Raw genomic sequence first — 25,056 nt, 5'->3', positions numbered from 1 at the left:
AACCTCTTCTCTACACTACAGCAGCTCCCACTGGAAATATGTAGCTTTGTTCTCACGCTTCTCTGCTTGCAATTCGGGATGCAGCATTTTAAGGGTCCCGATCAATGCAGACATATCCCTATGTGTGTAATCTAAAGCACTATGCATGCATTACAATCGCAGTGTAGGTCAGAAGGGGAGCTTGTCTCTGCAGTCCTTCTGAACGCACGCACACACCCTGTTCATGTCCGAAAAGGATGTGTCAACATGTCAAAGGCAGTAGGTACACATGCAGAGGTCCCTAGTGTGAGAACAGGGATGCCCATACACGCACAATATATATATCCCTGTACCCAACTGTGTAATACTAGCGGTTGTGTGCTTGTTCCAAAAAATATAATGGAATATAACCCCAGGCATGCCACTCTAACCTTCAAGAGGTGACAAGAAGGGACAGAGACGGGGTTATGTCCAACAGTAAGAGTGGAAGGTGGAGCCAAAGGTGATAGCTGGCTGGCAAACAGGCTGCATTTATCTCTTTAAACTGGGAAACCAAGACAAGGCAATTCAAATATACTCCTAGCAGGAACGGTGAGTTTACAAAGACGACAGGTGCTTTAGCTATGAAGCTTTTTACTGCTAAGCAAATAGACAGAAAGAGGAAGAGGCCTCGAGGCAGTTCCTTATTAAATATCTTGAAAAGGTGAACAGGGATTAAAAGTTCCTGGCCGACTCTTGAGGAGAGACACCAATGGCTTGGGGCACCGCTAATGAAAACTAAAGGCATTCATCTCCAGGGCTGATCTTGGTTCACAGCCAGACACCAGACAGCCGTTGTGTTGTTGACCTTTATTTGATGAAAGTCAAGTGGTAGGTAAGGCTTTTGCAAAACACTTGTCTTTTAAGAGATACAGTATTCTTATTGTGAAGATCCAAACGCTTTTCTCAAAGCAGCACAGGTTTTCCCCCCTCGAGGATCCAAATATCACGCGTTCAGACAGCACTTTTATTGTGGAGTTATTGTGGGGGCGCCTATTGGACTGCGCCTGTGCCATCACCAATCACAATTAACGTAATTCCACTCCTATGCTGGGTCCTTTGCTCTTCAGTGACTATATTGTAATGTTCCTGTCCAGATTCTTGATGTGCTATCATTTGAAACGTGACAGTTCTGGTCACTTTGTCTCAAAAAAGGTACTGCAGAGCTGGGAGGAAGGCACCCAAGAGTTACTGCATCTTTTCTATGAGGAAAGGCTATCCATTTGGGGGCTTTTCAGTTTAGAAGAAACAGCAGAGATGAGACACGACAATGGTTTATAAAAATCATGATTGAGATACTAAAAATGGATGCAGTATCCAAAAACGAATACAGTAGACTATTGCAATTCACGTGGACCATTCCTGAGATCACCATGAATGGCAAAATCAGCTAATAATCTCCTAATAGTAAAACCCCTTCCAAATTTCTCACATTTAATGATGTAATGGTTATGATGATGTAGTGGGAGTAAAAATTGGCTGGAGACCATGGCCGATTCCGCACGGCTTACCTGAAGCTGGGACGTTGTGGAACATGCCAGAAAAAACACGGACGATCGCGTTTTCTCACACGAGTTTTGCGCGATGTCGCGCAAAACTCGCGCGAGAAAACGCAATCTTCCGTATTTTCCCAGCATGTTCCGCAACACTGAATAAATAAAATAAATAAATAAAAACATTCCGGCTTCAGGTAAGCCGTGCGGAATTGGCCCGTTTCAGGTGGATAGCCATGTTGGTCTGCAGTAGAAGAGCAAGATTCAGGTCCAGTAGCACCGTAAAGACCAACTAGATTTCCAGGCTATGAGCTTTTGAGTGTCAGAAGGGAGCTCTGACTCTCGAAAGTTCATACCCTGGAAATCTAGTTGGTCTTTAAGGTGCTAGAGGAGTGGACCCAAATCTGGGTGGAGACCGTCGTCTAGGGGCATCTTGCTGGACCACTAAATGGAACTCTGATCTGAGCTACCAGGGGGCTTCTTATGTGCCTTTTTTGTCTTCTCCCTGCTTGAAGGGAGGGAATAAAAATACAACAGACAGAACAACCAGTCCTCATAAGAATGATTCAGGAGGAAGTGCCCTCAGTCAGGGCAGACTTCCTGGCGTGAGAGAACGGCAGCTAGTTTTACAGGGCAAGCTTTGGTGCCCTGCTGCAAGCCAGCCCGCTAGAGATAAGGCCGCAAAGTGCTTCAAGCACCTCAGATAAGCATCCTAAAATGCTGGCTCTTATTGCAGCGGTTCTCCGTTCAGGTGGAGAAGGATGAATGTCATAAACTATCAATCAAATCCAAAGCAATGCTCCCGCGGGCCAGGAAAAGAGATCAAGGAAGACAGATTTGAAGGAATGCTTTCATACATGTTATCTAAGCAGCACTCCAGGAGCCAAGGGCATTGCTGTCCCCTTTTAATGACTGCATTGTTTTATGGAGAGACAAAAGCCACCTGTTGATTTAAGAAGCACGTGCGTCATTCCCTCTGACCAAGGAAATGGAAAATGCCAAGTGAAACCATGCGCATAAGCGGCGCCCGTTCAGCAAGGGTGATTGCCCGTGATTGTGTTCTTGCTTTAACGGAAGTGGTGTAAAATAAAAGCAAAAGTCCAGGGCCACCTTAAGGACAAATGCTTTCTTTTTTCTTTTGCTAAAATAGCCTAACACAGCTGCTCCTTTGCAATCGCCATGGAGGTGCCGCACATAACAGCAAGACTTAGCAGCTTCTTCCGGTATGCAAAGCGCTTCGCACATGTTAATTTGTTGGACTGTTTACAACAGCCTTGCAGAGTATGCTTGCTCTTTCCCCATATTGCAGAAGGGGCTCCAGATCCAGTGGCTTGCTTTGCGCCATCTAGCGAGCTTGCAGTAGAGGTGGAAGTTAAACCAGGCAGTACAATTCACTGGCTTCTACGCCCAGCCCTTGATCCTCATGTCAGGGAGCAAGGTTTCCACCCTCCAGGTGGTGGCTGGAGATCTCCTGGTATCACAACTGATCTCCAGGCTATACATATCAGTTCCCCTGGAGGAAATGGCTGCGTTGGATGGTGGAGGGCATTATACTCTGGTCAGGTCCCCCTCTTCCTGGTGGTAGAAAGTGCTATCAGGTTGCAGGTGACTTATGGCACAGGTGACTTATGGCAACCTCTGATGAGTTTTAAAGGAAAGAGACTAACAGAAGTGGTTTGCTATTGCCTGTCTCTGCATACCAACCCTGGTCTTCCTTGGAGATCTCCCATCCAATTACTAACCAAGGCTGACCCTGCTTAGCTTCAGGGCAAAATCCTGCCCTGAAGTCATAGCTGACTTAGGGTGACCCCTAGTGGGGTTTTCATGGCAAGAGACCAACAGAGGTGGTTTACCATTGCCTGGCTCTGCAGCAACCCTGGACTTCCTTGGAGGTCTCCCATCCAATTACTAACCAAGGCCAACCCTGCTTAGCTTCTGAGATCTGATGAGATCAGGCTCACATGGGCTATCCAGGTCAGGGCTCGTATAATATGGAGGTGGTGAAGAGTACTCTCAAGTCATAGCTGACTTATAGCAAACCCCAGTGGGGTTTTCATGGCAAGAGACCAACAGAGGTGGTTTGCCATTGCCTGGCTCTGCAACCCTGGACTTCCTTGGAGGTCTCCCATCCAATTACTAACCAAAGCAGACCCTGCTTAGCTTCTGAGATCTGATGAGATCTCAGAATTGCTAGACGGCTTCACTTGCTGCAACACAGCATATTTTTTCTCGGAGAATAAAAAGTTTACAGATTTTTTTTTTTGCAGAGCAGCAGCAGGTGAAGAAGACCTTCCTGGTGATGTTACTTCTGCTAGGAAAAGTTTCTCCTGCCCAGGTTGGCGTTTAGGGCGGTCGCCTTCCCCTCTCCTGCACCTTTAAGAGCCGCTCCCCCCGCCTCACCTTCCTTCCTTCCCATCACAGCATCGCTCCTAAGCAGCTCTGCCTCTTTCTCTGTTCTGTCCCAGAGAGATTTTAAAAAAAATGGTTTGCATGATTCACAGCCCAAACTTCGGTAAAAAATCAAAATGGGGACAATCTAGCAGCCTCGCCAGGAAAGCGGTGCCCTTGGCTTAGGGTGTTCTAAGCCAAGGGAGACTTTCGCTGTGAAACCGGAAGTCTCGAGTGTGCCTGTAGGCGAGAGTGACCGTATCTCTAGGGGTTCCCCCTGTGGGAGGCCGACGCTCTTCCCTCGCCGCTCTATGGCGCGGCCACCCGCTCTAGCCGTCCCCGGCTCCGTGGGCGGAAGTGGGCGGGCGAGGGGGCGTTTGTTGTGGCGCAGGCCGCTTCCTCCGTCGCCTGCCCGGTCGCTGCGACGGCGAGGCCCGCAGGAGAGCCCGGAGGAGGTGAGAGCCGGTGGGGAAGGGGAGGGAGGGTCGCTCGCGAGCCACGGGGTGGGGCGGAGGGTGGGCGGGGTCTGGGGGCGGAGGCAGCCTTGGTTGCTTTGTACGTCGCCTGGCGCAGCCGCGTTAAAGTCGGTGGCGTTGAAGTTAGGCGGCTAGGGGAGGATCGGTGATTGTGTGTCAGCTCCCGGTCGGGAGATTCCGGGAGATTCGGCGGTGCGGCCTGGAGAGGGCGAGGTTTGGGGAGGGGGGACCTCGACGGGGTATAATGAACGCCCACCCTCCAAAGCAGCCGTTGTCTCTAGGGGAACTGATCTCTGTTGCTTGGGGTTGCAATTCTAGGAGATCTCCCGGCGCCGCCTGGAGGTTGGAAACTTTAGAATGAGCAGCCCTGGAGGGACCAATAGGGTGGCCAGCTGGTCTGGAGAAATAAGGTCCTGGCCCTTTAAACGAATTAAAAACATTTCTGTTAAATGCTGTATTTTGGAGAGATTTTGTTTCATTGTATTTTGTTTCATTGTATTCAGTAGCATTGATAAGACCAACAAAAGAACACTCACCTGAAGTGGCCTGAAGAAGTGAGCTGTGACTCATGAAAGCTCATACCTTATCCCAAATTTTGTTAGTCTTCTAGGTGCGGCTGGACTTGCTCTTTTCTACTGCTTGTTTTGGACAGAATTCTCTGCTATAATTTGCCCTGTATTTGGCTGTTTTGAGTGTGACCTATAAAAGTGCACACAGTCCTGTCGTTGTGGCGCTCAAAAGCAGTTTTCTAAAATGTATCTGAAGAAATGAGCTGTGACTACCACAAATGTTGTCCGTCTTATAGGTTCTACTGAACTCTTGCTCTTTTCTACTGCTACAGACAAACGCTGCTACCCATCTTGCTGTATTTTATATTCTATTTTATACTGTATATTTATTGATTTTGTTTTATGCATAAATATATATGCTTATGTTATATTTGTATGCGATATGATGTTGTAACCTGCTCATGGGGTGGGCGGGCTAGAAATGTAATAATTCAAATCAATCTGTGCCCCTTGCCTTACCGAAGAGGGTCTCCAAGGTGGCAAACATCAGCACAATAAAACCCCTCTGCACCCAAACATCAAAGATGTTAAATCAGCCTTTAAAATAGAGTTGTTTATATAGAATATATAAACCCTCCACCTCCTCTGACGTACCTGACTTTCTCTCCTGGAGCTTTTATCCTGCCACCCCCACTACTTAAAACTTTGAATTAACCGAGCCTCAGCAGGTCAGAGGCTCCGGAAGGGGAAATGCCAGAGGTGGTGGAGCCCTGTGAGAGAATCTGTCCCCTCTGGAGCAATCTCTGCCGTTTCTGTCTTTCAAAACTACGCTTCCCGGCTACCATTGTGTCTCCTGACACTTGACGAACATGCGCCCAGACATCTCCTCTAGAGAGACTGTTAAGAAACCATGAGACAGAGTTCCTGATATCAGTCCCTCTTTAATGTCCAGTGTGATTCATGTCTTCTGTGTGTCTCTTGGGGGAGAAATACAGGATTTTATTCTCGGGGTGGGTTGAGCAGTATAAAATGTCTCGCTGCCGTCATCAGAAGTCATTGCAAGTGGAGAGCAGGCGCCATCTAAAATCCCATATTGCCTTCTAAGATTTGTAGATCCCCCGATTAGGGCCATGTGGCCCCAATTAAGTTATTTTTCTCAAAGGAACGCATGAAGCTGTTGTGGGCGTGCCTTTCCTCCTGACGGTAATGCCGGCTGCAAACGACAGAGGCTCCTAGAGAAGAAATCGGGGTTGGGTGTAGTCTTTGGAACCAGGCTGAAGTCTTGTGACATGTAGACAGGCTCTTTTTTTATCTTACGAGATTAGACGTGGCTTTGGTGCTTGCATTTGTTTTATTGATTTATATAAATATTTGTAGATCCAGAGGAGTTAGCCGTGTTAGTCTGTAGTAGCAAAATCGAAAAGAGTCCAGTAGCACCTTTAAGACTAACCAACTTTACTGTAGCATAAGCTTTCGAGAACCACAGCTCTCTTCGTCAGATGCATCTGACGAAGAGAAGTGTGATTCTTGAAAGCTTATGCTACAGTAAAGTTGGTTAGTTGATTAGTCTTAAAGGTGCTACTGGACTCTTTTCGATAAATATTTGTGTTGCACTTTCTGTCTGATAAACGTTTTGAAGCTCTTTTCGAGTAGGTCAAGATGGGTAGCCGTGTTTGTCTGTCTGTAGCAGTAGAAAAGAGCAAGAATCCAGTAGCACCTATAAAACTGACCAAATTTGTGGCAGGGTATGAGCTTTCGTGAGCCACAGCTCGTGAAAAGTTCATACCCTGAAGAAATGAGCTGTTGCTTACAAAAGCTCATATCCTACCACAAATTTGGTTAGTCTTGTAGGTGCTACTGGAATCTTGCTCTTTTCTACCATTTTTCGAGTAGGGTTGTGTGTGAATGATTGGGGAGGGTAGTACTGTAGCTTCCTTTGAATGAGCGGAGAATCTCCCCTTAGCAACATTTAATGGCCAGTGTTCTTGGTTATCTGCTACATGTATTTTGGAGAAATAACCTGCTGGTGTAAGGGTTATAACAACAACAACAACATTCTGTTTATATACTGCCCTTCAGGGCAATTTAACGCCCACTCTGTGCAGTTTACAAAATATGTTATTATTGTCCCCACAACAATCACCCTGTGAGGTGGGTGAGGCTGAGAGAGCTCTGAGAGAGCTGTGACTCACCCAAGGTCGCCCAGCTGGCTTCAAGCGGAGGAGTGGGGAATCAAACCTGGCTGTCCAGATTAGAGTCCTGCCGCTCTTAACCACTACACCAGACTGGCTCTCTCAGTTCAATTAAAGCATTTTAACATTCTCGTCCACCTGTTAGGGTCGTTTTTGCATGCCTCTGTACGATCTGTGACTAGATTCCATGTCAGCTTTATTTGCTGTGCTCCATTCCATGCTAGAACACTATTTGTATATCTGTTTGATGTATGTATACCCTGCTTTTCTGATTCAGATTGCAAATAATTTTTGTTTTAAATCTACCAATTGCTGAGATTAACAGTTCAATTTCTTTACTCCCTAGTTTTTTGTTTAAGTCAACAAATCACAGTATTTCTTGGGATGTGGGAGAACTCTGAGAAACTGGGAATTGTCAGTTAGTAAGAGATGGGGGGGGGGAGGTTTCCCAGTTGTCAATTCTCCCCTCTTACCCCACCCACCAGCCCCTGACGATCTTAATATCTGGGCTCTAAATATTGCAGTTTTGCTCATATAATGCACTTTGCCGTGGAATACCACAAACATATCACATTAGTCCTTGCGGAATCTGCCAGGCATTTTCTGGACGTAATAAACTTGATTTCGCTTGGAAATACAATGGCTAATTCTGCACACATTGGACAATGCACTTTCAATGCACTTTATCAATCGTTTGAGGCGGATTATTTGTTCCTCACACAAACAAATCCGTTCCAAATGATCTATAAAGAGGATTGGAAGTGCATTATCCAACGTGTGCGGAATCACTCAATGTTTGAACAAGGCTGTTAGGTGTAGGATGCTGAGGGGGCTCCTAGCTTAGTCCAGAGTTATCAGATCACTCTTTCCTTGCTTGCAGTATCACCCGACATGTTCAGAACAATCCTCTTACCTCCGCACGCCGTGTTTTTCTTTCCAGGCGGTCCCCATGAGTTCTCCTGTGGAGGATGTCCATGATCCTCTTTGCCTGCGTGGTGCGGGTGAGGGATGGGCTTCCGCTCTCTGCCTCCACGGACTTCCACCTAGATCAGGACTTCTTGGAATGCCGGAAGAAACTCAAGGCCTTGTCCTCAATGCTGATGCGCTATCCAGATCGGGGAACAGCCAAAGAACGTGATCTCAGCATACAGTAAGCTGCCCTTCAGCCGGAGAGAAGTACTGACCCTCCGTAATATAACCTTAAGGAATGGGCTCCGTAGCACGCCTCCCGTAGTAACGAGTAACCCGCCCTGAGCCCATTCCCGGGGAGGGAGGGCTGGAAATTGACTAATAAAAAAATAAGTTGTTTCTGAAACGCTGTTTCTTGATAATATCTGAAGGAGAAATGGGTGAAAGAGTCAAGAGGGCCTGGAGCTTTATCTTGATGGAGGCTACTCCGCATTCTGACCAACTGTCTGTCCTTTAAGTGTTGCACGTACGCTTTCTATAAGCCCTTCAGAGCTGTGTGCGTAAAACTCTGCATCTAGCAATGAAAAAAATTAATGCTGCAATTGCTGCTAGAATCTGCCCTGAGCCTGCTGGAAATGTGGGCAGGGCGGAATGAAAATCAAAAATAAATAAACTCTAACCAAAGTAATTTCAGATTTTATACTGGGAAAATCTGCATTCTGCAAGCTAAACAAACACGGATATTTGCAGGTGTCTGATTATTTTGTATAACTTTGCTGCTCCTAGTTGTTGAAAAGGCTAAGGAGCCACGCTGCGCCCCGCGATTCTTAACCACCCCAGTAGGACGATCTACAAATCTTGGAGGGTGTTCAGAACTTGAGAAACCTTTCCTGGGTGATCCCATCCTCCCTTCATTCCAGATGCTAGAATTTTCCTGCCCACGTGTTTTCAGATTTCCTTTTGCAGTCTTGAGGGCTAGAAACGTGTGTTTTGTTTTTACTGTTACTTAAAGCTTACGAACACGGTGTTCTCGACGTGCTGCTCTGCTGTCACTGGATCACTTCCTGGTCCTGTGGGTTTAAGCAGGGGGTGTGGTTTCTGAGACTGACAATGGGGCCAGTGTCTGCAACTCTGGAAAGCAACCTGCCTGTTGAGAAAGAAGAATTAAGGATAACAAAGGCTAAGATTTGGAGAGGCACTTTTTCTGCACGACGTCTGGTCCTGTGGTTTGCAGAGCAAACAATCCAAGTTCCTCTTCTGTTGAGTTTTAAGGACAGAGTCTCGATTGCATCCTTTGAGTCTTCTCTCCTTCCAATGTTCTGTCCTGTTTCTTTATTTTAAGCGTTTATATATCCCCCCCTTTCTCCTGGGTGTCTCCTTGGATGCCTGCGGTTGATTTTGACTATTTATTTTTTCTTCCAGCTTCCATTCTTCCGGCGAAATTGCCTGCATGGGCATTTGTGCGAGTAGCTACCCAGCCGTCATGGCGTTCTGCTTTCTGGACGAGCTCCAGTGGGAATTTGCCACTTCCTACGACGCAACAAGCGTAGGGCTGGCTTCCAGGCCCTACGCTTTCCTGGAATTCGGTGTGTAGCACATGGACTTTCTGCCTGTTGTCCCGTCCTCTTTTCCGCTTCCTTCTTAGGAACCAGCGTAGCAAATGGATTTGACATGCAATGAGTTGGCTGCTGCAGATTCAGGCTGCTCCCTGGGGCAAGGAACCTTTTGTCTGATGCAAGAGGAAGACTCCTTGCGCTGGACAAGAGCATTGCCCTTATTTGAACGGATCTGCAGTTATCTGGCCCGCTGTTTCTAGTCCTCACGGATGTGCTTTAACAGCCCGATCTTCACGACACATACCTCAGAAGTAAAGCAGCCGATCCAAATTCCATCTGTGTTTTTTCAGTCCTCTTAAAGGAGGATTTGTTTTTCATCCACAATCTCCAGTTGCCCTCCAAGACCTGTATATATTTATTTATTTTATTTTATTTATTTTTTCAATTTATATACCGCCCATCCCCAGGGGCTCTGGGCGGTGAACAGTTAAAATCGATAAAAACAAGAACTAAAATCAATATACAAACAGTAAAACAAATTAACAAAGTGCAGTGGTGGGGAGAACCCTCCCCCACCCCAAAGGTGGGAGGCCGACATGTTCAGCAGTAAATGAAATTTCTGCATTAAACCCTGCTTCCAATTGTTTAGCCTGTACAAATTATGCTCATTACACCTCTTTGCTTAATACGGAATAAGCTTTATGCCAACTTTTCCTTCTTTCTCTGCTGCAGATAACGTCATTCAGAAAGTCAAAAGCCGCTTCAATTACGCCAACTGTGCTCCGATGAAGCTCAACTTGGAAAAAATCCAGGAAGAGCTCCGTGTGCGTCCTCCCGCACAGGTAAAGCTGGAAGAGGCAGAGCTGATGAATGGGATGGTGAATGGACACGCAGAGCTCCCCGTGGAGTCTGGTAAGTGCCATTACATTTAGCGTGTTGCACTGGAAAGGGGTGTGGGGGGGGAGATCTGAGTTCAAATCCATCCTCTGCCATGAAAATCACTGGATGACCATGGGCCAGTCACTGTTTTTCAGCCTAACCTACCTGATGTGGATGAATTTAATGGAGTAGAATATTTAAGTGCTTTTATTAACACTATGTAATTTTATTGGCGATACGCAGTTAAAGCAAGGTAAAAGCACTAATTGTAAGCACAATATTCTGAGAGCGCTGCTACTTGAGCTGGATCTGCAAAACAGCAAGAGAGAAGGATAGACATGGTTGCTGGCAGGATAAAGTAGAGGAGGGGAGAACCATGAATGCCTCTCTCAGCTCCCTGGAGGAAGGGTGGAATAAAAATGTAATTAAAATAGTTACAATACATTTATTTTTATTTATTTATTTACGTCATTTATAGTCCGCCTTTCTCACTGAGACTCAAGGCGGATTACACAGTATGAGGTTAATACAATCAGTATCAAGTAAGTACATTTCAATACCAATACCATAAGGTAAACATATACACGTTTAAAGACATTAGCAAGGATCCAAGTCATAGTAGAGATACTGAAGCAAAACATAATCAATTCTAGGACTAACATTAGACAGCATGGAGCGCTGGTTGTACGTAGGAGTAAATATTTAAAGCAGCAGATAATATATAAGGCAAAAATAGTGATGAAGTCTACGGTCCCTAACTCATTAGCAAAGCATCTGAGACCCCATCCCTACAATACAGCCCTCCCATTTGAGTAAAAAGCCTTTTTGAATAGTTTGGTTTTGCATTGTTTACGGAAAGCCAAGAGAGTGGGGGCTCTTCTGACTTTCTCAGGCAGGTCATTCCACAGGAAAGGGGCCACCACAGAGAAAGCCCGTGTATGGGCTGCTGCTGACTTCACCTGTGTGCAGCCTGGCACCTGCAGGAGACCCTGTTCAGATGAGCGAAGTCAGTGGCCGGAGTTTGGTAGGCAGCTCTTAATGCTTTATACTCTTACAGTCAACGGGCTTAGATTGGAGTAACTTTGCATAAGATTGCACTGTTAGTGTAGTTTGTTACTGGGACCTGTTTTAAGCTGCCCTGAGCCTGCTTACTCAGGGAAGGGCAGGGTATAAGCTGAATAAAATAAATAAATAAAAATAAAACTGCTTCAGCCGTAGCGGTAGCTAAAGGGACATACTACATTTACAGGGTTCCAGTGCAGTTAGCAAAAGAGCCCCGTGGCGCAGAGTGGTAAGCTGCAGTACTGTAGCCCAAGCTCTGCTCACGACCTGAGTTCGATCCCAGCAGAAGCCAGGTTCAGGTAGCTGGCTCAAGGTTGACTCAGCTTTCCAGCCTTCCGAGGTCGGTAAAATGAGCACCCAGTTTCCTGGGGGTAAAGTGTAGATGACTGTGGAAGGCAATGCCAAACCACCCCGTAAAAAGTCTGCCAAGAAAATGTCATGATGAGACGTCTCCCTGTGGATCAGTAATGACTCGGTGCTTGCACAGGGGACTACCTTTACCTTACCTAGTGCAGTTAGCAAAAAAGCATGCTTTAATAACAAAGAACTTTCTGGTTGTTGGGGGTTTTCCGGGCTGTATTGCCGTGGTCTTGGCATTGTAGTTCCTGACGTTTCGCCAGCAGCTGTGGCTGGCATCTTCAGAGGTGTAGCACCAAAAGACAGAGATCTCTCAGTGTCACAGTGTGGAAAAGATGTTGGCAGGTCATTTACTCAGGAGGGTTGGGGTTGGGCTGAGTCATCCTGCCAACATCTTTTCCACACTGTGACACTGAGAGATCTCTGTCTTTTGGTGCTACACCTCTGAAGATGCCAGCCACAGCTGCTGGCGAAACATCAGGAACTACAATGCCAAGACCACGGCAATACAGCCCGGAAAACCCACAACAGCCATCGTTCTCCGGCCGTGAAAGCCTTCGACAATACAAAGAACTTTCTGCTGATGTTAAAAAAACAGCAACACAATAATGCACAATTTATGCTGCTGCTTGGATCTGATGATGTGGGCCGTGCCTCATGAAAGTTTCCGCCACCATAAATTAATTAGTCTTTAAAGTGCTGCCAAATTCTCTGTTGCTTTGGCTCCTGCAGATTAACCAAGCTACTCTTCTGCGATTGTTACCTTGTTAACCTTTGCAAACTCGGATCCAGTTTGGGGCGTGATAAAACTTGGCATTTACACTTTAACTGAAAGTTCTTGCTGAACTTCGGTGCAGTCAATCTTAGCTTTTAGTACTGGGTAAAACCATCTTGTGGCAGTCCGGACAGCCACCCTGAAAGAGAAGAGTGGTGGTGTGACCTCCATATAGCCAAGGGCAGGGAGGCTGAGACTGAATGGAAGTGGTTTACCGTAGGTCTTTGGCTGAGTTCATGTCGGGATTCGAATGGGTGACTGCCTGTATTAGAGCTCATGATTTTGGCCAGGACGCTACGCTGTTTTGGTGGAAGCAGCCAGAGCCAAAAGAAATGTCCTCATGCAAAACATCCTTATCTCTGCCGCTCAGTGCATACGATATTTTTATTATTAGTCAGAAAACTAACCTCGTTTCACATGGTGGTCTTCAGACAAGCTGTTTTGTGTCACTTCCATCTCACCCAGCACTGTTTCTGATCTTAACATAAAGTGAACAAGAAAAGAACCTTTATGTGAGTGGAAATCAGATTTGACTATTGCTGGGTTCTCCTTGCCTTCCCATCGCAACTTAAGATCCTGGTTCGGCCAGCAGAACTTCCTGCCACCGTGGTCGGCCATCCCAAAGAACCTTCCTCCTCCCTTCTGCTCAGTTTTGATGGTTGTGTTCGGCCCCATGTTCCTGTCTGGATTATCCCCTAAACACGGAGAAGCAAAGGTTAACCAGGGCAGGCTGAAGGGGGTACTTGATCAGGTTTCCTGGATCCTTCCCCTTAAAATCTTGGAAGGTGGGGATGTGGATTCCCTGCTTCGGGCACTAAAACGTTTTGGGATTCCTTTGCAGGCCTGTAGTGGAAGCAGTGTCGAATGACGAAATGGGGGGATTATGGCAGGCTGCTTGAGAACTGTGTACTTGTCTTGCTGACATTACTTGTCTCTTTAGTATTGGGGGTTACAGTAACAACCTCACCCAGAAAACCAAAATCCCCCCCAACTGTCTAACTATAGATAAATCACAGTCCAGTATTGGATAGCGTACAATAAATTCTTAATCCAGGTAGGTAGGAATTAAAACATCAAATGTCCAGTCCCCCAGAAGGAGAGCATAATACATCATCATCTTGTCAACCTGCAATAAAGTGACATGTGCAATAAAGCAAATTGATAATAAAGTGCTGACAATAATAATGTACACTCAAAGAATCTAACAGTCAAAAGTCAGTCCAATTCCATGCAATTGGGGGATTTTTGTTTTCTGTATGTCCTCGTATGTCCTTAGTATCAGGGCCTGATTGCCTCATTATTTGATCTGCCTGTTGGTTCTCATTAAGATCAGAACTAGTATAGCCAGGGCTTTTTTTCTGGGAAAAGAGGTGGTGGAACTCAGTGGGTTGCCAGCATAGGGGGCAACTCCTGGCAGGAGGTGGTGCCCCTGGTACCGCATGCGCAAAGTGCACGCACATTCCCATGACCGCACAATGATGTCACTTTGGGTCAGCTGGAACAAAGAGGGAGTTTTTTAAAAAAGTTTAAATCACCCTCGGTGAAAATGGTCACATGGCCGGTGGCCCCGCCCCCTGTTCTCCAGACAGAGGGGAGTTTAGATTGCCCTCCGCGCCACCAGCAACATGGAGAGCGATCTAAACTCCCCTCTTTCTGGAGGTCAGGGGGCGGGGCCACCGGCCATGTGACCATTTTCAAGCAGTTCCGGAACTCCGTCCCACCTGAAAAAAAGCTCTTGAGTATAGCCTGCTGCTGCTTTTGGGTTTGGACCTGGAAGAGGTCCAAGAGTTCAGGCTTCACTCATCATGCACGTCTGTTACACATACCTGCTGAGAGCCATGGAGATAAGCCCAGACTTAACCAGAGTTGTACCCTTCCCAGTCTGTTGTCATCAATGGGCTTAGAGAGGTGTCTTAGAGAGAACTCGGCTTTCGAGTCCATTGTGAGGGAGGTAGCCCAGAAGCCACGTAGGCCAAAGAGGTATAGGAAGACAGCCCACAAAGCGCGAGGTCAGGGTGCAGGCTTCCAAGCAATCGTTTCCCATCTCCTTATTCTGTTCCCTTTCTTTTTTGATTGGGCCTGAAGCCTCTGCTTACAGGATGCAACCCGTGTCCGCTGTGGGCATCTTGTCTCTCGTCCTCAACATCATGTGTGGGGCTCTGAATCTCATTCGAGGCGTTCACCTCGCCGAATATTCGTTCCAGGTAACTTGAGAGAAGACCGAGGGGCGAGGATGCAGGGGGTGGGAATGACACAGGGGCCGGTCTCAAGGCTTCAGTTCCACATTCCAATGGGGATTGATAGTACCGTGTCGAGCAAGAAGGCTTCACTTTTCCAGGTCAGCTGCAATAAATGTTGGGAGGAATTTTTTTAGGTGGATATTTGTGTCGATCCGCAGTGGAACAGCAAGATTGGAGTTCAGTGGCACTTTAGAGACCAGCAAGATTTTTACAGCATAAGCTTTCGAGAGTCAGAGCTCCCTTCTACAGAACAGTAAAAAGTCCAGTAGTACCTTTAAGACTAACCAACTTTATTGTAGCATAAGCTTTTGAGAACCACAGCTCTCTTCGTCGATGCATCTGATGAAGAGAGCGCCGGTTCTCAAAAGCTTATGCTACAATAAAGCTGGCTAGTCTTAAAGGTGCTACTGGACTCTTTTCTATTTTGCAACTGCAGACTAACACGGCTAACTCCTCTGGATCTTCTTCAGAACCTGTCTGAAGAAAGGAGCTCGGGCACTCAAAAGCTGCTGCTCTGAAAATCTTGTTGGTCTCTAAGGTGCCACTGGACTCAGTTCCTGCCGTTGTTCTTGATGTTCTTGAAGGATTTATTGTCAACGTAGATACCGCTTTCAAAGAAGCTGTAGTTCAGAGTGCTATCAAGGCATTGTTCTGGAAGCCACCTTGAGTTCCTGCAAGGTAGAAAGGTGGCTAAGAAATGTTTCCAATAGCTAGCTGTGAATTAGACTAGCATCCCAGGTTTTTAACTTTTCTTCTGCAGTGGAACCTACTGAGGACATCTCCTGATAATTTGAATACTGTTCAGGTTCCTTCCTGAGAGCCAAGCTACAAGTGACGCCTGACAGAGGTTGGACACTTGTCAGCTTCCCTCAAGTTTTGATGAGAAATGTAGGCGTCTTGGTCTTGCAGCTTGGCTCTCCATTTAATTCAAGTTTACAGAGCAGCAGTCTATGGGAGGGAGAACATGTGGTCAGGAGAGGAGTGCAGGTGTTGGGCTCTCTCCGGAGACCCCCTTCCCCTCTGCTCTGTGTGTGTGTGTGGGGGGGGGGGGTTCTGTAAACTTCAATTAAATGGAGAGCCAAGCTGCAAGACCAGGACGCCTACATTTCCCATCAAAACTTGAGGGAAGCTGACAAGTGTCCAACCTGTGTCTGGCATCACTTGTAGCTTGGCTCTGAGTGTTGTGTATCTGCTTATCTATTTGTAGTTCAGGCTTACAAATAGCCGTGCCCGGTTTTCCACTCAGGCACACCTGACTATAGTCTGGTTGATACATGCAGCAGAATGAGATGGTAGAGCAGGTCGTACCAGTCCAAGCTGCTGGTAGGGCTAGAGTAATTTTTCAGTCATTACCCATGTAAAAAAAATCTTCCTACAGGTAAAGAAAAATAAATAGGGCGGAACGTTTTAATCCAACTTGTTTCTTGCTGTGCTAGTTTATTTAAAATTTTTATTAAAAAGAAAAAGACTGAAAAGTACATTAAGAAGCTTATACAGAATATAAAACTGCACATATCAACTACAAAGAAAACATTAACAAGATATACAACACAACAAAACTACAAAATATTACTCCTCTTCCTCTCCTTAATTGCCTGTACTCAAAATTTTATATTCAACATTCTGTATTCGATCTTCTATTTCACATTTTACGTTCCTTGACGTCTTAATTTTATAGTTAGTATATTTCCATAATAACTGTTCTTAATTTTTCTTAATTTCCAGCTACGTAATCAAAAAAGACTTGCCATTTTTCCTGAAATTCCAGTGTTGGTCTGTTAAGCGTATAAGAAGTCAATTTGGCCAGAGGTGCATATTCATACATATGAATGTGCGTACTTGCTGTACTAGTTTTGTGCTGGCAGCGACTCAAAAATACTTATATAGCTTAAAAAATGTGAAACTTTCCTCCCACCTGTATGTCAAATGCTACTTCCTACTACTTCCTTGACTACCATCCTTCTTCCTGTCGCATTTTTATCCCTTGGAGACATTTAGCGCACCATTTGTGGTTCTCCGCCCTTCCATTTTATTCTTACAACAACCTTTTGAGGAAAGTTGAATCGAGTGGGTGTGACTGAGTCAAGGTGAGCTTGCCTGGCTGAGTAAGAACTCGAACCCAGACCCCCCAAATTCCAGTCTGACATGCAAGCCACTACAGTATTTTATTTATTTTATTTATTTTCAATTTATATTCTGCCCTCCCCACATTTCCAGCAGGCTCAGGGCGGATTACAGACACATACAGTTAAAATATATAAAATTATTATAAATTAGCCACCATAAAAACATCCAAAATTACTACACAATTTTAAATACATCTAAACATGAACATAGCAGCACAACTAACCAGCCTAAATCATCTCCAGAGCATCTTCGTAGTAAAAAGATGATTTAAATGGGGGGGGGGTATTTGTGGTGGAGAGGGCCCAATCCACCACCAACAGGCCAGGGGGGGCTCCGCCTAGCACCGCCCATACGCCTGGTGGAACAGCTCCGTCTTGCAGGCCCGGCGAAAGGATAACAAGTCCTGCCGAGCCCTGGTCTCATCAGTGCGTTCCACCAGGCTGGGGCCAGGACCGAAAAGGCCCTGGCCCTGGTCAATGCCAGGCGGGCCTCCCTGGGGCCAGGGACCCTTAGTAGATGTTTATCGCTGGAACGAAGAGTCATCTGGGGTTCGTATGGGGAGAGGAAGTCCCGCAGATACGCAGCTCCCAGTCCGCGCAGGGCTTTATAGGTTATTACCAAAACCTTGAACCTGATCTGGTACTCCACCGGTAGCCAGTGCAGCTGACGCAGCTGCCTAGTCCATCCCTCATTCTCCTGCATGTTTAGGTTGGCCTTCTAACCCAGGGGTGGTGGGCAGTCGAGCTTGTCAAGTATGTTTTTGTTTGCTTATGTGCAAAGACGAATGAATTTGACCTCCAAATTCCATCTTTCCACAGGAGGATCGCCAAGGAATTGGAAATATAATAGCATTTCTCACACCTTTTGTAGCTTGCTTCTTGTTGGTAAGTAAGATGCCTACTTTCTCAATATTTTGGCGGGGCGTTTGTCTCACCCCAGTTTTAGTACAGAAAAAACTGTGGTCTGTATTTCAATATTTTATTTATTTATTTATGTCATTTATAGTCCACCTTTCTCACTGAGACTCAAGGTGGATTACACAGTGTGAAAGCAGTACAGTCAGTTTCAAGGACATTTGCATAAACAGTGCCATAGGGTAAATAAACACAATTTTACAAAGATATAGCATTAGCAAGAATCCAATACAGCAGGGGTGGGGAACGTACTGCCTGCGGGCTGGATATGGCCCGCGAAATCATTTGGTCTGGCCTGTAGGGCTGGTGCATCCATTAAGGCAGGGCCAGCAGCCGCCTCGAGCGCAGCTGTCTGAAGGAGGCGCTGTGGCCCATGCCAGCCCCCGACGACCCCCCAGCCTGACCTGGCACCAGCACCATGGGCTGCGCAGCACAGAGGCAGCCAGGCTGTGCCTGTTGCTTCGTGCGCTTGCGCCCCCGGCCCGGCCTGGCGGCAGCACCGCAAAACACGTGGCGCAGAAGCAATTAGGCTGTGCCTATTGCTTCGTGTGCTAGGTGGGTATTGGACATTGGGAAGGTCAGTTTGTAGCCCCTGAAAGTAGCTTCCAGCAGACACTCCAGTTTTTGCCACTGTGAAGAGAAAGTGACCAAAGAGAAGCAGTTCCAGCCATCGCATTAGGGGTGAGTTAATTAAATGTTTGACCAAATATAGCAGGCTAATTTTTAAGTTGATAATTTTGTATGGCCCGTGAATGATGTTATAAATATCCCAATTGGCCCTTGGCCGAAAAAAGGTTCCCCACCCCTGCAACACAGAGTTGAACAAATGCTAAAACGGAGCATAAGCAATTCTAGAACTGACATTAGACCGCATGGAGGACAAGTAGCTCATAGGAGCACATACTTAAGACAACGTAAGGCAACATAATGGTGAAGTCTATGGTCCCTAACTCACTAGCAAAGCATCTTAGAGACCCTCCCTACAATACAAAAGCCTTTTTTTATAATTCAGTTTTGCATTGTTTGCAGAAAGCTAGGAGAGTTGGATCTCTCCTGACCTCCTCAGGCAGGCTGCTCTGCAAGGTAGGGGCCACCACAGAGAAAGCCCTTGTATGGGCTGCTGTTGATTTCGCCCATGTTCAGGGTAGCACCTGTAAGAGATCCTGTTCAGATGAGTGAAGCTGCCGAGGTGGAACATAAGGAGGGAGGTGGTCCTGTAGGTATGCCGGCCCGAGGCCGTGAAGAGCTTTGTAAGTGATAACCGATACCTTGAACTGAGCAGGGTAACTGATGGGTAGCCAATGGAGCGACTGTGGGATGGGAGTGACGTTCATGCTCCTGCTCGCTCCTGATAGCAGTCGCACTGCAGCATTTTGCACCAGTTGGAGCCTCCTAGTTAACTTAGATGGGAGACCAATGTATAGAGCATTACAATAGTCAAGTCTTGATGTTACCATAGCATGGATCCAGGTGGCCAGGTCGGCCGTGTCGAGGTAAGAAGCCATCTTCCCGGCTACAGTGAGGTTGTCAAAAGCGGTTTTTGCAGCTGCCTTAACTTGTTCTAGTAGTAGTGCTGGATCCAGTATAACCCCTAGGCTCTTAACCGAGTCTGCAAGGGTCAGACAAACTCCATCAAAAGTGGGGGGGGGTACAATGTCCTTCAAGATCTCTGCCTTCTCAACAAGCATCACTTCAGTCTTGTCTGGGTTCAATTTCAATTGGTTCATTTTTAGCCATTTCACTACAGCTGTTGGGCAGTGATCTGAGATTTCTACTGCATCCTAAGGGGACCTGGATAGTGAGATATAGAGCTGGGTGTCATCTGCATATTGGTAACATCCAGTATAAATGGCTTCAAGCTTTACGTTGTGTTTTAATTTGAAATCTAATTATCGGTGGAATAAAATCGGCCACTTTAGTGACTGGTTTATCCTCATGTTACAGTGCATCCATCCATGTCTTAAAATCAGTTTTCTCCCAATCTCTGCCAGTGTTTCTAGACCAGTAAAAACATTTTTACATCAAATTATTTGAGAGGGCATTTACAGAGTCCAATACCCCTTTAGATATCTCAGTTATTAATCTGGTGTGAAACCGAGGCTCTGTTCAGCTGTAACAAGAAACCAGGGTTTATTTTAACTGGTTAGGATGTGAAATCAGAATTTGGCTAACCATCATTCACAATCTTAAGTACGTTTTAAAATATTTAATTTTTAAAAAATATTTAAGATGTTTTATTGGTTTTAAAGATACTGTATTTCATTTTATTGTATTAATTGGAATCCGCCCTGAGCTTGCTGGTGCGGGGAGGGCAGAATACAAATAGAATTAAATAAATAAATAAATAAATAAATAAATAAATAAATAAATAAATAAATAATCTGGTTTGCTTTGACAATAACAACAACAACATTCGATTTATATACCGCCCTTCAGGACGACTTAACACCCACTCAGAGCGGTTTACAAAGTACGTTATTATTATCCCCACAACAAGAAACACCCTGTGGGGTGGGTGGGGCTGAGAGAGTTCTGAGAGAGCTGTGACTGGCCCAAGGTCACCCAGCTGGCTTCGAGGAGTGAGGAATCAAACACAGCTTTCCAGATTAGAGTCCCGTGCTCTTAACCACTACATCAAATGCTGCTTGCATTGCCTTCTCTCTGGCTAGGCATCTCTGTAGACTGGGAGTGTACGAGAGCATTGCTAGGAGCCAAGGGGTGACGCCTGCATTGGTAACTCATGCAAAATTAGTTAAGACCACAATTTTCATACCGTGGTTTCTGAGCATGGTTTGATGGACTCTGACTACGGCTAGTGGAGCGGCCCATGTTCAAATGATCACACAAATCCGAGGCAGTGATTTGGGTTTTCTGGGAAAAGTGCATCAGAAAATAAGTTAAATATTTAAATGAGCTTAGCAAGATTTTAACTATGTTAGCAGAAGAAGTAAACACACCGTGTATGAGCCTGGACCGTGTATCAGCACTGGAGTGCCGTTGCTTCCTATCCCACATTTAGCCCGTCTTAATGCGATTGATTCGCAGCGCAATAGTACTGACAACTGTAGATACACAGATTCACAGGGCAGTCCTAAAAAGAGTTACTTCCGTTCTAAGCCCATTGATTTCAATGGACGTAGACTGGAGTAGCTCTTCTTAGAATTGCACTGTATATTTACATAGGTGGGGCAGAAAATTTTCTGCGGGCAAATGTGTCATTGGAAAATGTTTCACTGATTGGAGATTGTTTAACTCGCCCTCGGACGTTTGTTATATGTGGACCTGGCAATCTTGTTTAAAACACTTGTTTATGTAACTGATATCCATCCTTGTGCCGAGGTGTGAAGCTGAAGTTCTCTTTGATGCTCTCGTCCCTCTTGCAGTGCTACCTTTACCTGTTCTACAGTTCGGCGAGGAGGGTCAAGGTCTTTGTGCTTTTCGTCACCATCTGTCTATGCAACATCTACCTGTACGGATTAAGGAACGTCTGGCAAATCCTTTTCCACATAGGGGTGGCGTCTCTTTCTTCGCATCAGATACTCACGCGGCAAGTCGTGGAGAAGCAGCCGGACTGCGGAGTATGAAAACGGCTACGGAATTCCTGTTGCGGTTTTTAAAAACCTGGGGGCGGGAGTGATTTTTAATGCTGCTTGGCAGCAGCCTACACTGCAGGGCGGGATTTTTTTTTAAAGCCATGATTCATTCTCTCTCTCGAGAGTGGGTTTTATAGCATAAATTGGTCATAATTTCGCAGGGCGGAAAGGGAACGGAAGGTGGATCCTCAGCACACCAATGCGCTACAGATTAATGCGTGTAGATGGGAGGATGCTCTGAAACTAAGCTGATCTGGGCCTACTAAGGGACTCCGCAAGGTGACCTCTTGGCTTCTAAAAGGAGTGAATCATCTGTCCCAGAAAGTGAAGAGTAAGTTAAAAAGAACCAGCGCTTCTGGATGACACACATGCAGCAAGCGTCAGTGCGATTTAGGGGAAGACAAAAGGAAACCTCACAGTGACAGCTGTTGATGCGTGAGCTCAGCAGATGGGTGCTGATTTGGTCAAACTTGTACTAGCGCCTAAGGACATCGAACTGAAGGGGCTTGTCTTACTAGCTCTCCACGTCGCACAGTCCTAAGAACCGAAGTCTGTAGAAGTTGGGTGCTTCTTTGCACAAAAACATCTACGTTATCCCTTTGTAAGGACTATGTCACGTTTACTGCTCCTGTCTGCCGTCTGCAGGGCTTACACAGAGTCCATCCAGGACCATCCAGTGCACGTTGTGTGGAATAGCAAAGCACTTTTTAGATTGTGCCGCTTCAGGCCGCAGTTAAGGGGTGGTGTATTTGAATCCCTTTTCCATCGAAAGCACCCATGTAGGTAGAAAGCTAGCACCTGAGGGGAAAGGTTAGCTCTCTCCTTAGTTTGCCTTTTTTTCTTTTTTAGGTGGGAGACTTTCAAACGAGTGGATCCCCCTTTCTGCTGGCCGAAGTAGTACGGTCAGGCAGGGTTTGTGCCATGCCACTTCTGCTCATGGAGCCAGTTGGTTCTTAGACCCGTTAACAGTAGCATCTCTAACCAGCTGAGACGCTTCTGGTTTTGATACGTGTGTTTGCAACAAAGCCAGATTGAAATGGTAGGTCATTACGGTGACCAAGGTAGAGGTGATAAGTGTCCGATTCAGACGTTCTTGAATGCTGAGGCCCGGTTTGCATGCCTCATGCCTATTAGGAATGGAGGAGTTGTGGCCACGTTCTAGGCGCAAGGCCAAGAGAGCAGCCCCCTGACGAGCTACAAAGGTGGGAGACGTCTCCTAGGGTGCACCCTGGTGAGAGTTTCCAGGACGCCTTATTCAGTGCTCAGCCCTGTGCTACGTGTACACATGGATAGAAGTCCTTGGAGGCTGAACATGGCGATGGAGAGCTCTGTACGGGTGGAGCTTCAGGAGGGAGGTGGCTTTCAGCCTACGATACACCTTTCCCCTAGGCACGTCACCCTGAGGTTTCAGTCAGGTGATGGAGGAAGTGTCGTGGACACTGCAAGGATCAGATACCCCAGCTGAGCACATTTGATCTCCATAAAGGCATTCCTCCAGTTCAAGTCAGCAGCTTGCGTATTCATTGTAAACACTACTTTACTGTGGCTCGGTCACCAGTGCTTCCATAGATTTCTGCCAATCCTGGCTTTCTCTTATTTATTTATTTGAAAGAAAAAAAAAAACCAGGTTCTGTGGCACATGACTTGTGAGCACGTCACAAACCTGAAACCTTTGTCACACATTTAAAGTGCATAGCGAAGGAGCTGGGGTGAACTTTGGTCATACTGGTAGAGTCTCGAGGTCTTTTTCCTTTCAAACTGTCTCCTGTTTTACTGCTGGGGCAGAGTGCATCAATTTCGCAGGGCTGGCATTGCCCCACATAGAGGGTGTTCCCAGCCAACATTGGCCAAAGTGTCTTTAAAAAAAAAAAAATCAGATTGCTCTTATTAGATCAAAAGAACTTTCGAATTAGCTGAATTTTTTATTTGCATCAACCCCTGTGAGTTTGTCTGATCAAAAAGCGACATCGTAGCAGGGGCTGACTTGGTGGTTTGGTCTTTTTTGGTGCTTGCGTAAGGGTACCTCGTAGCATCATCCAATCGTAGGGTTGGAAGGGGTCTCCAGGGTCATCTAGTCCAACCCCCAGCACAATGCAGGAAATTCACAACTACCTTCCCCCCACCACACACTCACCCAGTGACCCCTGCTCCATGCCCAGAAGATGGCAAAAGACCTTCAGGATCCCTGGCCAAACTGGCCTTGTGCCCTTCTTTGCAGCAGGCTTCACCCACTAAATGTCCTCTTGTATGTAAATCAAGTGCCATCTCCTCCCAGGGGTTTACTATACCCCCTCCTATCTTGTAGAACCATCCTTGGGACAGCAGAGTGAATATTGCCTCCTGGTGTCCTCTCTTCCCCTTTTGCCTGGTCATTCATGATTCAAGGGTGTGGCCATGCTTGCACAGCACACCCCAACTTCTTTCCTGCATGCAGTTTGGGAATCACTGAAGAAACTCTACATAAAGCATAATAGTAGCCTTAATTTTATCCCACCCCTCAATCAAAAGTTTCCTTGCTTAGATTACAAACGTTAAGCAAGACCCCCCCTCCCATACCCTAATATCTTCAGAAATAATTTTCTAACAACAAAACATAGTAAGCATTAAAAACAGTAAAATCAGTATAATAATAATAACAACATTCGATTTATATACCGCCATTCAGGACAACTTAATGCCCACTCAGAGTGGTTTACAAAGTATGCCATTATTATCCCCACAACAAAACACCCTGTGAGGTGGGTGGGGCTGAGAGAGCTCTGAGAGAGCTGTGACTGACCCAAGGTCACCCAGCTGGCTTCAAGTGGAGGAGTGGGGAATCAAACCCAGCTCTCCAGATTATAGAGTCCCACGCTCTTAACCACTACTACAAACTGGCTCCTATGGAAGCAGCTGAAATGCACTGGAATGACACTGGCCTAATTCTGACTTTCTGGGTTGTATTGCTGTGCAACAAAAGAAAAAGAACATATTTATAATTTCTGCTTTGGAGCAAAGGCTAAAGTAGAAAACTTCTCCTTTAATCTTCTATGTGCAGGGATTTTTTTTTTTTGTATAGTGGGTGGTTCAGTCCTGTTCAGTCATCCTTTCTAAAGTCTGAATCATAGTGTCCAGGTGTGGGCTTACCACCTCAGAACTAGGCCCTTTATCTTATACCTTGGACTTTATTCGGGACATGCTTCAGGAACACTCCCTCAACTCTGGAAAGAACACGTTTGTTAATAATGTTAAAGACGAACCATCCCCGTCCCTACAGCCACAGAGTAGAGCGGGTTCTCTGCCTCGCGGACTCTCGTCGGGGTACATGGCTGATCTGTGCTCCCCGTTTTAATTTCCGAGCATGCATTTTTGAATATTGTAACTAGAAGGCAAGCCTCCTTCAGCCTCCGCTGCGTTGTATATTCTGCTACTTAATGTGTTGTGATAGAAGCCAGCCTTTCACGTTTGTGAACCCTTTTGATAATTTTTATGGGAACAAGTTTGTTTTTATTGTGTGAACTTTCAATGCTGTTTGGAGCGGTTAGACTGCACAGATTTCAGGATGTGTGGTAGTCTGCCAGGACGTACA

The 25,056-nt window shown here is 46.1% G+C and overlaps 1 protein-coding gene across 2 annotated transcripts; it reads left to right on the top strand.

Moving 5' to 3' along the window:
- Positions 1–4,265: 4,265 nt before the first annotated feature.
- SEC22C (SEC22 homolog C, vesicle trafficking protein) lies at positions 4,266–22,995 on the top strand. Of its 2 annotated transcripts, XM_054991689.1 has the most exons (8): positions 4,276–4,354; positions 4,694–4,785; positions 8,017–8,226; positions 9,408–9,571; positions 10,274–10,453; positions 14,700–14,818; positions 17,800–17,865; positions 21,279–22,995. In XM_054991689.1, the coding sequence occupies exons 3-8, from the start codon at positions 8,045–8,047 to the stop codon at positions 21,477–21,479; spliced, it is 912 nt and encodes a 303-aa protein (XP_054847664.1). In that variant the 5' UTR covers positions 4,276–4,354; positions 4,694–4,785; positions 8,017–8,044; the 3' UTR covers positions 21,480–22,995. The 2 variants fall into 2 exon arrangements, with proteins under 2 accessions (XP_054847665.1, XP_054847664.1); XM_054991690.1 differs by lacking the exon at positions 4,694–4,785 and having other exon boundaries at positions 4,266–4,354.
- The last annotated feature ends 2,061 nt before the right edge of the window (positions 22,996–25,056 follow it).

The sequence above is a fragment of the Eublepharis macularius genome, chromosome 11 (assembly GCF_028583425.1).
Source record: "Eublepharis macularius isolate TG4126 chromosome 11, MPM_Emac_v1.0, whole genome shotgun sequence".
NCBI lineage: Eukaryota > Metazoa > Chordata > Lepidosauria > Squamata > Eublepharidae > Eublepharis > Eublepharis macularius.
Note: the sequence above shows the minus strand (reverse complement) of the source record. Positions and strands in the feature narration are given on the sequence as shown.